General features: G+C 38.0%; 1 protein-coding gene across 2 annotated transcripts in view; it reads left to right on the top strand.

Moving 5' to 3' along the window:
• The window catches only part of LOC107677024 (neuronal acetylcholine receptor subunit beta-2-like), a 32,903-nt gene that overhangs the window by 15,544 nt on the left and 4,798 nt on the right, over positions 1-12,561 (top strand). For both annotated transcript variants that reach the window (XR_001632794.1, XM_016471804.1), the window contains exons 2-5: positions 513-658; positions 1,667-1,711; positions 2,956-3,065; positions 6,263-7,394. Coding sequence is in view for 1 of the 2 variants with exons in the window: in XM_016471804.1 (XP_016327290.1) it covers positions 513-658; positions 1,667-1,711; positions 2,956-3,065; positions 6,263-7,394 (1,433 nt within the window). In the remaining variant the exon portion in view is untranslated. The remainder of the gene's footprint in view (positions 1-512; positions 659-1,666; positions 1,712-2,955; positions 3,066-6,262; positions 7,395-12,561) is intronic.

A 12,561-nucleotide genomic window follows, 5' to 3' on the forward strand; every position in this document is an offset into this window, starting at 1 on the left:
ATATATATATATATACACAAAAGATGTGTAAACAGTTTTAGTGGCTTCTTTGGACAGATAAAAACATTTAAATATTTGTATTCTTATAAAATGAAGTTTTTTAAATTATTGTTATATTATTACCTAATCATAATCAAATATATTACTGCCAATATTTTGATGATTTGCAATATTTTCAATAACTAATATATTAATATATAATATACTAATATATCAATTTCAATAACTAATATATTATTTATAAAATGTGAAATTGCTTGAACATCTTTTGTATAGCTTATATATTAATAAGTGAACATTAATGTGTTTTTTTTATTTCTGTGGTTTCCATGAAGAGTTACATGAATTTTGTTATGTTTCATGAATCCAGGCTGTTCTCCAGAGATGAGTTTTTTTGTGTTTTGCAGCTGTGCCTCAGGGTTAAACAAAACTACACAGCAGACGCCGCTTCCAAAAATGGGAATCTTTATGAAATGTGGGATGCATATTGATCTACAGTATATCTCTTACAGGCAGTGATGGGGCAGATACAGAAGAGAGACTGGTGGAGCATCTTCTTAATCCAGCCCACTACAACAAACTGATCCGACCAGCGACTAATGGTTCAGAACTGGTGACAGTGCAGCTAATGGTCTCGCTGGCACAGCTCATCAGTGTGGTCAGTGGACATGTTTACATTTCGTTCTCTCATATTTACATACAATATGCATGTGCATAACGGTTTCACGTCCTTACAAATTGTACTTCACTTAATCATAACACTAGTTCCCTTCAGAAGATTTCAAACAAATTTGTCAGCAGTGACAGAGCCAAAGCATTTAATGAAACCCTCTTAACTATTCAACATCTCTTCTGTTTCCAAATTTGGTCGGGTTTCAATGTGTTATAATGTATCTTTGCTCAGTAAGCCTACTTAGGCCTTAAATGGAGCTGTGACTTAATGCAGTTAGGCTTAGAGGCCTCTATATTAGCATGATTTTGAGAGTAAAATGATGTCAGTATGCTGTAAGAAGTGAGCATGGACAACAGGAAATAGCCATCTCTGTTCCCACAGGTGCAGCAAATTACCCATGCTTACTGACCACTCGTCATTCAATGCTAACCGCTCAGATGTCAGCCAGTTACATGCTTCCTTCATGCTTGTAATGCACTGTAAATCAACAGCTCACTTACCTGGGCTGAAAGGAGGAAAGTGGTGTCATTCCTGTGTAATTCATCTCTGGAGGGCCGGCAGGGGCTTCTTAACGTCCTTGAGCCATAAAATAACCATTATGCTCAGGAATGTAGCCTTAAAGTCAATAAAAATAGATATTATACCATAAAATGATGAACCATGATGAATACTTTCTTACTTGGTATTATATTATATGCTAATGCTGGAATTAATGAAATTATATAATTCATTAAAAAAATGAATAATATATTCATACGTTTTCTTTCAAGAGATAGTCCACCAAAAAATGAAAATTGTCAATTTTATCACCCCAAAAAAAAAATAATAATACTATGGAAGTAAATGGGAACTAAAAAATCAATTCATTGGTTCAAAAACGCAGATTCATTTTTATTATGTAGTATAATTATTTATTTTTATTATTAAGTTGTATTTAATTTGCAGTTTGTATCGATTTTTACTATTCTCTGTCTGATTTTTTTTTCTACACAGCATGAGAGAGAACAGATCATGACCACCAATGTCTGGCTTACACAGGTCAGTCAATACTTGCATTACTCATGCCCCATTTTATTTTCCACATGTACTGTTTTCACAGACACACATTTGTTTTGCTATCATTGTTGTAGATGTTCCACTGATTTCTATTAAAGTTTGCATAACTATTATTAAATTATTCGTTTTTTTCAAGATTAACTTTAAGTGTGCATTCACAATTAAATAGCTAATATCAACAGGTACCAATAATTACAATTCTCCCACCATAATAAAAACAAACAAACATGGGTATGAGTGTGAATATGCAGAATATTCACTCTCAGTTTGAATTGAAATGTCAATTTGAGGTTGTTTACATCATCAGTATCTCACAAGCTGTTTTTATACAAAACAACCCATGGAAATCTGTTTGTACAGATACAGTACTCTCTTACACATCTCTCTTTTTTCTGTCTCGTTCTCCATTTTTCTGTCACTCCCTCTCTGAATCATCTGCTCATGGTCACTATGACCATAGATGTCAGTTGGCAAGAGTTATTGCCACTGTCAGTACAGGTTACCCATAAAAATTTGCCACAGTGTGTGTCTTTCCTATCCAGAGTGTATGTGTATGTGATTGATGTGTCAGAGTAAAAAATGTAGTATAATTACATTAGTTACACTATCTGGTCAAAACCCAACAGGAAGTGTGTTAAATGACCATCATTAGACATTTATCATTCTTTTTGTGTGTATTAATATGACTACCATTAGCTAGGCTATGCCTTTTGACAGCTCTCATTTGCAGTCTGCAGCATTTATGGCCTCAAGTAATCATTTCTAATCTTTTAATCTAGTTTATTAGCACATTTCTATTAGTAATGAAAAGTGACAGATCATTTATACATATGCTAAATATACTGCTAATTGACTGAGAGCAGTGGTGTGTGTGACAGATGAACATGATCTTAACAGCATGTGGAATTGGTTACACCTCCTGTTCACAGGTCAATGAGAAATGGTGTTTTCATAACGTGAGGAGGGAAATGTGAGGGAAAAGGCCATAAATTGATTGTGTATTTCAGTTTCATCCAAAGAGTCAAGGTTTTGCTGTAAACTTGTGCTAGTAGGTGTTGTAACTACATTATCTGGCTGCAAAACACATCTTTCTCCATTGACAGCCATTCAAAAGTAGCCGTTTATTCTGCCATTGACATGAATGGTAATCCTAATGGATTGCTTTCTTCAGGGATCATAGCCTCTCTTGAGTCTATCTTGGTTATTTATTTTCACTCTGTCCTCAGGAGTGGCAGGACTACCGGCTAACATGGAACTCAGATGAGTTTGATGGCATGAAGAAGGTCCGTCTTCCCTCCAAACATATTTGGTTACCTGATGTTGTTCTTTACAACAAGTAAGTCTCAAAGATCATCCCATTTTTGGCTCTTGTGTATTTACGTATCTAGTCAGTTTATCACTGTCTTCATCATATCTGATCGTTTCTTTCCGTCACCTATTCCTTTCCTCTGACATTGGAGGGTAGATAACATCCCTGCTTATCAGTCTTTGTCTCATTAGTGGTGTTCCTGTGTCACATTACTTGACCTCACTGTAAATAAAGCATGTTCCTCCTCTCTCACTGTCATGTCACGCAGTGGAAGATGTTTTAAATTCAGCCTAATTAACACCAGCTTCCCTCCTGTGTTTGTCTTTATGTATCATTAATAAACCTTGCGCAGAGACACCTACAAACAGGCCCCAAACGCTAAGGTTTGAAAAATGTTCTCCCCGGATTCGAGTTCCATTTTGTGCTATTGTTAGGATATTTTCTGGATTACACTCTTAAAAATAAAGGTGCTTCACGATGCCACAGAAGAACCTTTTTGTCTAAAAGGTTCCATAAAGAACCTTTAACACCTGAAGAACCTTTCTGTTTCACAAAAGGTTTTTGTGGCGAAAGAAGGTTCTTCAGATTACAAAAAGGTAAGAAAGAGATGGTTCTTTAGAGAACCTTTGACTGAATGGTTCTTTGTGGAACCAAAAATGGTTCTTCTATGGCATCGCTTGAAGAACCTTTTGAAGCACCTTTATTTTTAAGAGTGTACGTACCTAGCAAATGTGATGTCTGTACCAAATGCCTGAACTAAATGGTTACATAAGGCACTTACATTTGAAGTGAACAGGGTCAGGCCGTCAATATTAAAATACACTGTATTAAAAGTATAGCCACAAGATGTAATAATCATTATATGTAGGGATGCACAATGTGACTTGTGTGCTAAAATTGTTTAATTACCTTGTCTGGGTAATATTGCTGAAAGTTACAATATCCAATCTTTCAAGGTCATGGGTTTGATTCATACTGTAGCAAATGCACAAGTTGATAAAATTTATCCTTTGAATACAATGTGCCATCTGCTTAATGTGCAAGTTTAAATGTCTGTCGCCATGATTGCATAAAATTGCAAACATTCGCACAATACTGTATGTGCAATGATACCAAAAAAGTTACAAAACTGCGAAGTTGTAAAGCACTGTTTGCATGAAGCAATCTTTATCTACAAATTACATCAGTAATACATAACCAAATGTTTATCCACCTAAATGAGTAGTCCCACCTGAAAATGAACAATATTGACAATTTTAACTCAATAATAGTAAACCTTTTAAAGAAAAATAAATAAACCTGGTTGCTTTTTATGTTACTCTATCAATTTGTGCCCTTAAAAAACGAGTGACGAGTCTAAGTGGGCTTTCACACTAGCACTTTTGGTGTGCACCTGGTTTCATTTGACATCAGAGTTTGGTTCATTTGGATAATGTGAATGCTGTTTTCTGAACTCGGGTGTACACCCGCGAACCACACCTGCGACTGTCTAAGGGATGGTCTGGGGTAGAGTATATGCAAACTCTGGTGCGGTTCATTTCTGATGTAAATGCGCAATTGTATTAAATCACAGAAGTGAACCGCTATTGATGACAAATTAATTGACCAAACTGTGTATTATGTGTTGTCTCACTTACTTTCCTGACAAGCATGACTGAAGTGCTGCAAGCAGAGAGAATTTATATCTCATTTCCACTCACCTTCAGCAGAAATTGACTCCCGCGTTCTTTGCATTACATTTGTGACAAATAGACGCATGTGCCGTTATGTGTTGGTGCTTTGGAAACAACAACAATTTTTCAGAATCCAAAGTACAGAAGAGAGGTGAGCTTTTGAAGCACCTTTATTTTTAAGAGTGTACGTACCTAGCAAATGTGATGTCTGTACCAAATGCCTGAACTAAATGGTTACATAAGGCACTTACATTTGAAGTGAACAGGGTCAGGCCGTCAATATTAAAATACACTGTATTAAAAGTATAGCCACAAGATGTAATAATCATTATATGTAGGGATGCACAATGTGACTTGTGTGCTAAAATTGTTTAATTACCTTGTCTGGGTAATATTGCTGAAAGTTACAATATCCAATCTTTCAAGGTCATGGGTTTGATTCATACTGTAGCAAATGCACAAGTTGATAAAATTTATCCTTTGAATACAATGTGCCATCTGCTTAATGTGCAAGTTTAAATGTCTGTCGCCATGATTGCATAAAATTGCAAACATTCGCACAATACTGTATGTGCAATGATACCAAAAAAGTTACAAAACTGCGAAGTTGTAAAGCACTGTTTGCATGAAGCAATCTTTATCTACAAATTACATCAGTAATACATAACCAAATGTTTATCCACCTAAATGAGTAGTCCCACCTGAAAATGAACAATATTGACAATTTTAACTCAATAATAGTAAACCTTTTAAAGAAAAATAAATAAACCTGGTTGCTTTTTATGTTACTCTATCAATTTGTGCCCTTAAAAAACGAGTGACGAGTCTAAGTGGGCTTTCACACTAGCACTTTTGGTGTGCACCTGGTTTCATTTGACATCAGAGTTTGGTTCATTTGGATAATGTGAATGCTGTTTTCTGAACTCGGGTGTACACCCGCGAACCACACCTGCGACTGTCTAAGGGATGGTCTGGGGTAGAGTATATGCAAACTCTGGTGCGGTTCATTTCTGATGTAAATGCGCAATTGTATTAAATCACAGAAGTGAACCGCTATTGATGACAAATTAATTGACCAAACTGTGTATTATGTGTTGTCTCACTTACTTTCCTGACAAGCATGACTGAAGTGCTGCAAGCAGAGAGAATTTATATCTCATTTCCACTCACCTTCAGCAGAAATTGACTCCCGCGTTCTTTGCATTACATTTGTGACAAATAGACGCATGTGCCGTTATGTGTTGGTGCTTTGGAAACAACAACAATTTTTCAGAATCCAAAGTACAGAAGAGAGGTGAGCAAGAAACAGTATCCATTTATGTTGCCATTTTCTCCTGCATAGTCGTTTCCTAGCAGAAGGGGTAAATAGCTGCCACTCTGATGACGCAAACGTACCGGAACCAAAAACACAGTGTGAACCCAATCGAACCAAGTGTGAAAGCACCCTTAATTATTTTATGTGACAATCAACATTATGCCACAAATGCTATTGATAAAGCTTACTTTGAAATATAAACCATGTCATAATCTCTCTGTCTCCTTTCCCATCAGTGCTGATGGCATGTATGAGGTGTCTTTCTACTCCAATGCTGTCGTCTCCTACGATGGAAGTGTCTTCTGGTTGCCACCAGCGATCTATAAGAGTGCCTGTAAAATTGAGGTGAAGCACTTCCCTTTCGACCAGCAGAACTGCACACTGAGCTTCCGCTCGTGGACCTATGACCGCACAGAAGTGGACCTGGTTCTGCGTGCGAACGTGGCTAGCATGGACGATTTCACGCCCAGCGGCGAGTGGGACATCATCGCTCTCCCCGGCCGTCGAAACGAGAACCCCTCAGACCCAACCTATGTAGACATCACCTATGACTTCATCATCCGGCGCAAACCCCTCTTTTACACCATCAACCTCATCATTCCTTGCATCCTCATCACCTCGCTGGCCATCCTAGTGTTCTACCTTCCGTCGGACTGCGGGGAGAAGATGACGCTCTGCATCTCTGTGCTACTGGCCCTCACTGTGTTCCTGCTGCTGATCTCCAAAATAGTGCCGCCCACGTCTCTCGATGTCCCTCTGGTCGGGAAGTATTTGATGTTCACCATGGTGCTTGTTACGTTCTCCATTGTGACAAGCGTGTGTGTGCTGAACGTGCATCACCGGTCGCCCACCACACACACAATGCCTCCATGGGTGAAGTTGGTGTTCCTCAACAAGTTACCTGCCTTGCTCTTCATGCGGCAGCCACACAACAGCAGCGAGCGGCAGCATTTGCGCCAACGCCGGCATGCCAACGAACAGCAGGAAGGTGGGAGAGGGGATCTGGCTGCTGGGCTCATGGCGGGGCTGGGCCTGGTTGGCTCTTCATCTGGGAGCAAAGAGAACAATGAGGCGTGCACGTGCTATGTGAACCGGGCCTCAGTTAAACAGTTTGGGGCAGAGTTGGGTGGAGGGGCTGGCGGAGGGGGGTCGACAGATGGACTAAATGGGATAAGGGAAGGGGGGAGAGAGGCCAGGGAAGGAGGTTCAAATCCATTGCAAAGCTCTGCTCTACCTCGGGGGAAGCAGCAGCCCCCTACAGTCCTCACCCAGGCTCTGCTGGCCCAGGCCTGCCCAGGGTTCGAAGAGGCTGTAGACGGAGTCCGCTTCATCGCAAACCACATGAAGAGCGAGGACGACGACCGTAGTGTGAGTCATTCTATTTCATAATCATCTGAATGTCCAGCAACAATAGCATGCTATCATTCATAGTTGAAATAATACTTCAGTTTGTCATAGTTGAAATAATACTTCCTGTTCATCGTTGTATTTTAAATGATAGAGTAGTGCCAGTGACAACCGGCTTGATGATTCATACTAGAAATATGAGATGAAAACATTCCCTCTTGTTCAAGCCAAATAACTTAATTGCTAAGAAGCTAAAATGTTATTAGGCCTGCACAATTTATTGAATAAGCAATTATGATTGCCGTTTGATCATGGCATGCTTTGATAATTGTAATAAATGCCGATTATACCATTAAATTAAAAGGCATGCTGTGCTGTAGTTCACCCAAATATGAAAATTCTGTCATAAATTACTCACCCGTGTTCTTCAAAACTATAACCATTTTGTTCATCTTCGAAACAAATGAAATATTTTTAACGAAACCTGAGAAATTTCTGTCCTTCCATAGAAAGTCCATGCAGATTTGACCCGTAAGGTTTGTTCTCATGCATTAATCAAGTGTGGTTAAGCTTCCGTTGACTACAGTATATTAATGGCATGTGGGTTGATCAATATTTATATGTGAATAAAAGCCTGAAGTAAATCTGCTCATCATATAAAGTGATCATGTCTCTGAAGAGACTTTTCATTTTGAAGCAGAAAAGTTTTGGAATGGACTTTGAATAGAGGGACTACAATTTCTCAGGTTTCATTCAAAATATCTTCATTTGTGTTTCAAAGATGAACGGAAGTCTTTTGGCTTTGCAATGACATGAAGGTAAGTAACATGATAACACAACTTGCATTTTTTATGTGGTGAATCAGGTGTTTAATTAGTCTACCAGCCTGCATGCTGCTAAGAAGACTAATTTTAATTTGATTTACAATAAATCAACAGCACATTAAATCAGGAAGGCAGTTATCAGCTTGTTTTGGATGTGTAGGCTGCTTAAAGACTATGGCATGCAGTTGCCATATACTCAAAATAAGTTCTACATTTTAATGTTAAAATTTATTAACAAAAAAAAAAACTACAATTATGAAGTTTGTCATAGTCATCCAGACAACATATATCACCTATAGCCTTTTTGAATTGGGCATGCCATATACTGTAGCTGTAACACTGGTGTCCAGATTCTATTTCTCTTACGCTTACTCAGTAATTGGACCTGTATCTCCTGAACTGCAAAAATGAAAAGATGGGTTGGTACACTAGTGTTACACTGATATAAGAAAAGCAGAACTGAAGCAAGCCAAAGTTTGTTAAATTAAATGAAATGTTACATTACATTTCAGCAACTACATCTGAAACAAAGTTAGAAATTACACTAAAACTGTTAGAGTGAGCATTAAATCATCCAGGCCTGACTCAAAACTTGACATTCATTATGAGCTCAGTGACAGTTTACACACACATTCCCATAGACAGAGATTTTTACAGAGATGTGCATTTTACTAGCCAAGTGATAGAAGACAACTGATCTATTTCTAGAAATTCAAGGTGATTAGGCCCTGAACACATATATTAAAATAGATATATTCAATTACATTAAAATGTCTGACTAATATATATAATATATATACACACACATAATATTTGTATTTAAAAATCAATAATATACTCTTAATGGTTTTATTTTTGTAATTTATTATTCTATTCTAAAAATATTTTAAATGTTTTAAATGGGCCACTTTTATAGTATGAAAAGTGCCAAAGAGATATTAATAGATTTATAGTGAGTTTTTGTCTTTATCTTTTCACGTTATTTTGATGATATTGAGTAGTTAGAACAGTCAGCAATATATTTTTAGAACTCAGCAATATTTTGAAGTGAGCTTGAGCAGTTGGTTTCTCCTTAAGAGCAGGAACACAGTCAACATGGGGTAAAATTAACAGCACTCAGTAATTCTGTCAATCATCTCGACCTGCACAGTTTCATTCACATGGTAACAAGGCGTCTCCATGCCAACTCCCTTGCAGCCTTTGCCGTGTTTACGGTTCATGTCCCCTGTGTCTCACCTCATCAGAGCAGTGTGGCAGAATGAAGTCTCTGTTCACATTAACCTTTTCCTTCACCCTCTTCTCTCTTCCCTTCTCTCACTCACTCCCACACATTCACATGCAATTTCCCATCTTATGTTTACCTCTCAATCTTTTTTTTTTTTTACCCCACCCTCTAATCTATGCCCTGTCTCCCTTTTACACTTGACAGCTTCATATCTTTTTGACATTTCACCTTTTTAAAGGGATAGTTCACCCAACGATGAAAATTATGTCATTATTCACAGTCATCTGGTTGTTCTAAACCCATTTGCTGCTATCTTTTCCATGGAACACAAAAGACGAATGTTGAAGAGTCACGCAGCTGTTTGCAATGTAATGAGTTCAAAGTGAGCACATCTGTCAAGCTTCAAAAAGGGCACTTTTCTTCACTGATTCATTCATTGTTATTCATTTCTCTTATACTGGAGTATTCAAATTAAATATGGCATCTGTGGCCCAGGTTTAACATCATGACGTATGGTCATGTGTAGACATCATAAGATCTGTCCATACTGCAGCATATTCTGGTCAAGAACTGCCCACTTAATCAGAGAGCAGCTTGACTGACATATACAGGGTGTATAGAAAAGAATCAGCCCCCTTTAAAATAATCACATTTGTTTGTTTTGCAGCCTGAAATGAAGACGGGCACAGTTTTTGTTTTATCCAGCTGTATTTACTCAGTGCAACTTATAACATCCAAATGAAAGATATAAAACCAATATGTCAGAAAAAAATAGAAAAATTAAAAAACAGAATCACTGAGTTGGAAAAAGGATCACCCCCTTGTGTCAGTATTTTGTTGAATCAACTTTTGCTTTAATTACAGCCTTTAGTCTGTTGGGATATGTCTCTGTCTCTACTAACTTTGCACATCTAGACTTTGCAATATTTGCCCACTCTGCTTTGCAGAACTGCTCAAGTTCAGTTTAATTAGATGATGACCGTTTGTGGACTGCAGTCTTCAAGTCATTCCACAGATTTTCAATGGAGTGTAAGTTTGTGCTCTGACTAGGCCATGCAAGGACATTCACCTTTAGCCCTATTCGGACGGTAATTGTTTCTCAGGGGGACGTAAGTGATTTTCACCATTTACAGGGGGTAGTTGGTGATTTTAATGCCGTCCGAATCCAGGATGTCTGTGTTTCTCTCTCACCACACCCCCCCGTAACAATCCCCGGCCGAATTACCTGCTGTTTTTTGACAAACACCAAGGTCGTGTGGTAATTTAATTGCCGTCCGAATCCACATCTCTGAGTTTACGAGAAGAAATCGATTCAAAATTCAGTGTTTAAACCCTTTTTGAGCACTCCCGAACACAGTAAGGTAATGTTGTACTTGTGTAATTTGCATATTTATTTCTGAAATGCTGAAAAGTATTTCAAAGAACAATACTTCAATAACTGCTCCACCACAGCGTCTGGGAGCAGAAAGAGAAGAAAAGCACGTAAACATTCGAAATGGGTCTTTATTGTGGGAACAGCAGGTATGCAATACAATTTTAAAATGTGTATCATTATAAACAGATATATATCGTGTATGATTATATACACAACTATAGCGCGTCTATTTTCCTATTTTTAAACAGGAGATTTAAATGATAAAATAATAAATAGGATATTATAAAATGTATATATTATAAAATATGCTTGGAATAATAAGAATACATTTTACGTAAGTATTTTTAAATTCGTTTTACACAATAATAAGAATACATTTGTAAATAAAATTAATTTTACTTACAGCAGACAATCATGTGACTGGCCACGTGAGCAGCGCGTTTCCAGGTTCGTAGGATCACAGAACTCGCTCCTCTACTGTGAATATATCACCATCCGAATCCATGAGTTTTATCACTGAGGTGATATGTACATTTATTTTTACAGATGTCCATATGAGAAACAATTACCGTCTGAATCGGGCTTTAGTCTCCTTCAACCACTGTGTGCTCAGTTTTGCCATATCGTTTGGTGTTGAGGCCAAATAATTCAATTTTACTCTCATCTGCCTCAGAATCTTCAAGGTGTTTTTTTTCTTGCAACTCTCCCATACAAGCCACATTTGTGGAGAATTTGTGATATTGTTGTCACATGCACACAATGACCTCTCTTTGTCATAAATTCCTGCAGCTGCTTCAGAGTTGCTGTAGGCCTCTTGGTCGCCTCTCTGACCAGTTTCCTCCAGGCTCTTTCATCCAGTTTGGAGCGACGTCCTGATCTAGGGAGGGTCTGTGTAACAAATACCTTCCACTTCTTAATGATAGACTTCACTGTGCTCCTAAGCATTGATAAAGCATTTGAAGTTTTTTGTATCCATGTCCTGACTTGTGCCTGTCCACAACTTTATCCTGGAGATCTTTTGATGGGTGCCCATAGTTTATTGTTTGCTTCAGTTGCACTACCAAGGACTGAAATGTTCCAGGAAAGCTCTTTTCATGCTGAGCTAATCAAAATGACCACAGCTGATCACAGTTGAAAGTCAAATGGCTCTGACATGTTGGTGATATATCTTTCACTTAGATGTTATAAGTTGCACTGAGTAAATACAGCTAGATAAAACAACTGTGTTTGTCTTAATTTCAGGCTGCAAAGCAACAAAATGTGATTATTTCAAAGGGCCGGGGGGTTGATTCTTTTCTATAGAATCACCAATGGACGCTATACACCATCAGTTGTAATGGGAGGGCGAAGGGAGGAGGGAGGAGGGGGGTTCTGCCGAAGGAGAGGGCAAATGTCACTCTGGACTAATGATAGGTTTTTACAAACCTTTTTTGAAATCTCGCACAGGGTGGGGATTTAGTCCAGGATTCTCGTTCAGGCCTCTCGTCCAGTCCACCTTCCCCTCCTTTTAGGTGAAAAACCACACAAGCTACTGTATAGCAGTCAATAATTGTTTTTATTGCCATTTAGGGATGAGGCTATCTGAGACACATTATACATGTCTTGACTAGACTTGTGCCGGTATTCGGTGATGCGATATATCACGGTAATGAATATGCACGATATTGTTATCGTGGGCACTTCTAAATGCCGTGAATAATTATATATTACAAATTATTTAGAATTTTGAATGCATTTTAAGAATACTTTTCCCATCAACTGGTC

This window comes from Sinocyclocheilus anshuiensis, unplaced genomic scaffold (genome assembly GCF_001515605.1).
Source record: "Sinocyclocheilus anshuiensis isolate Anshui unplaced genomic scaffold, SAMN03320099.WGS_v1.1 scaffold620, whole genome shotgun sequence".
Taxonomy (NCBI): domain Eukaryota; kingdom Metazoa; phylum Chordata; class Actinopteri; order Cypriniformes; family Cyprinidae; genus Sinocyclocheilus; species Sinocyclocheilus anshuiensis.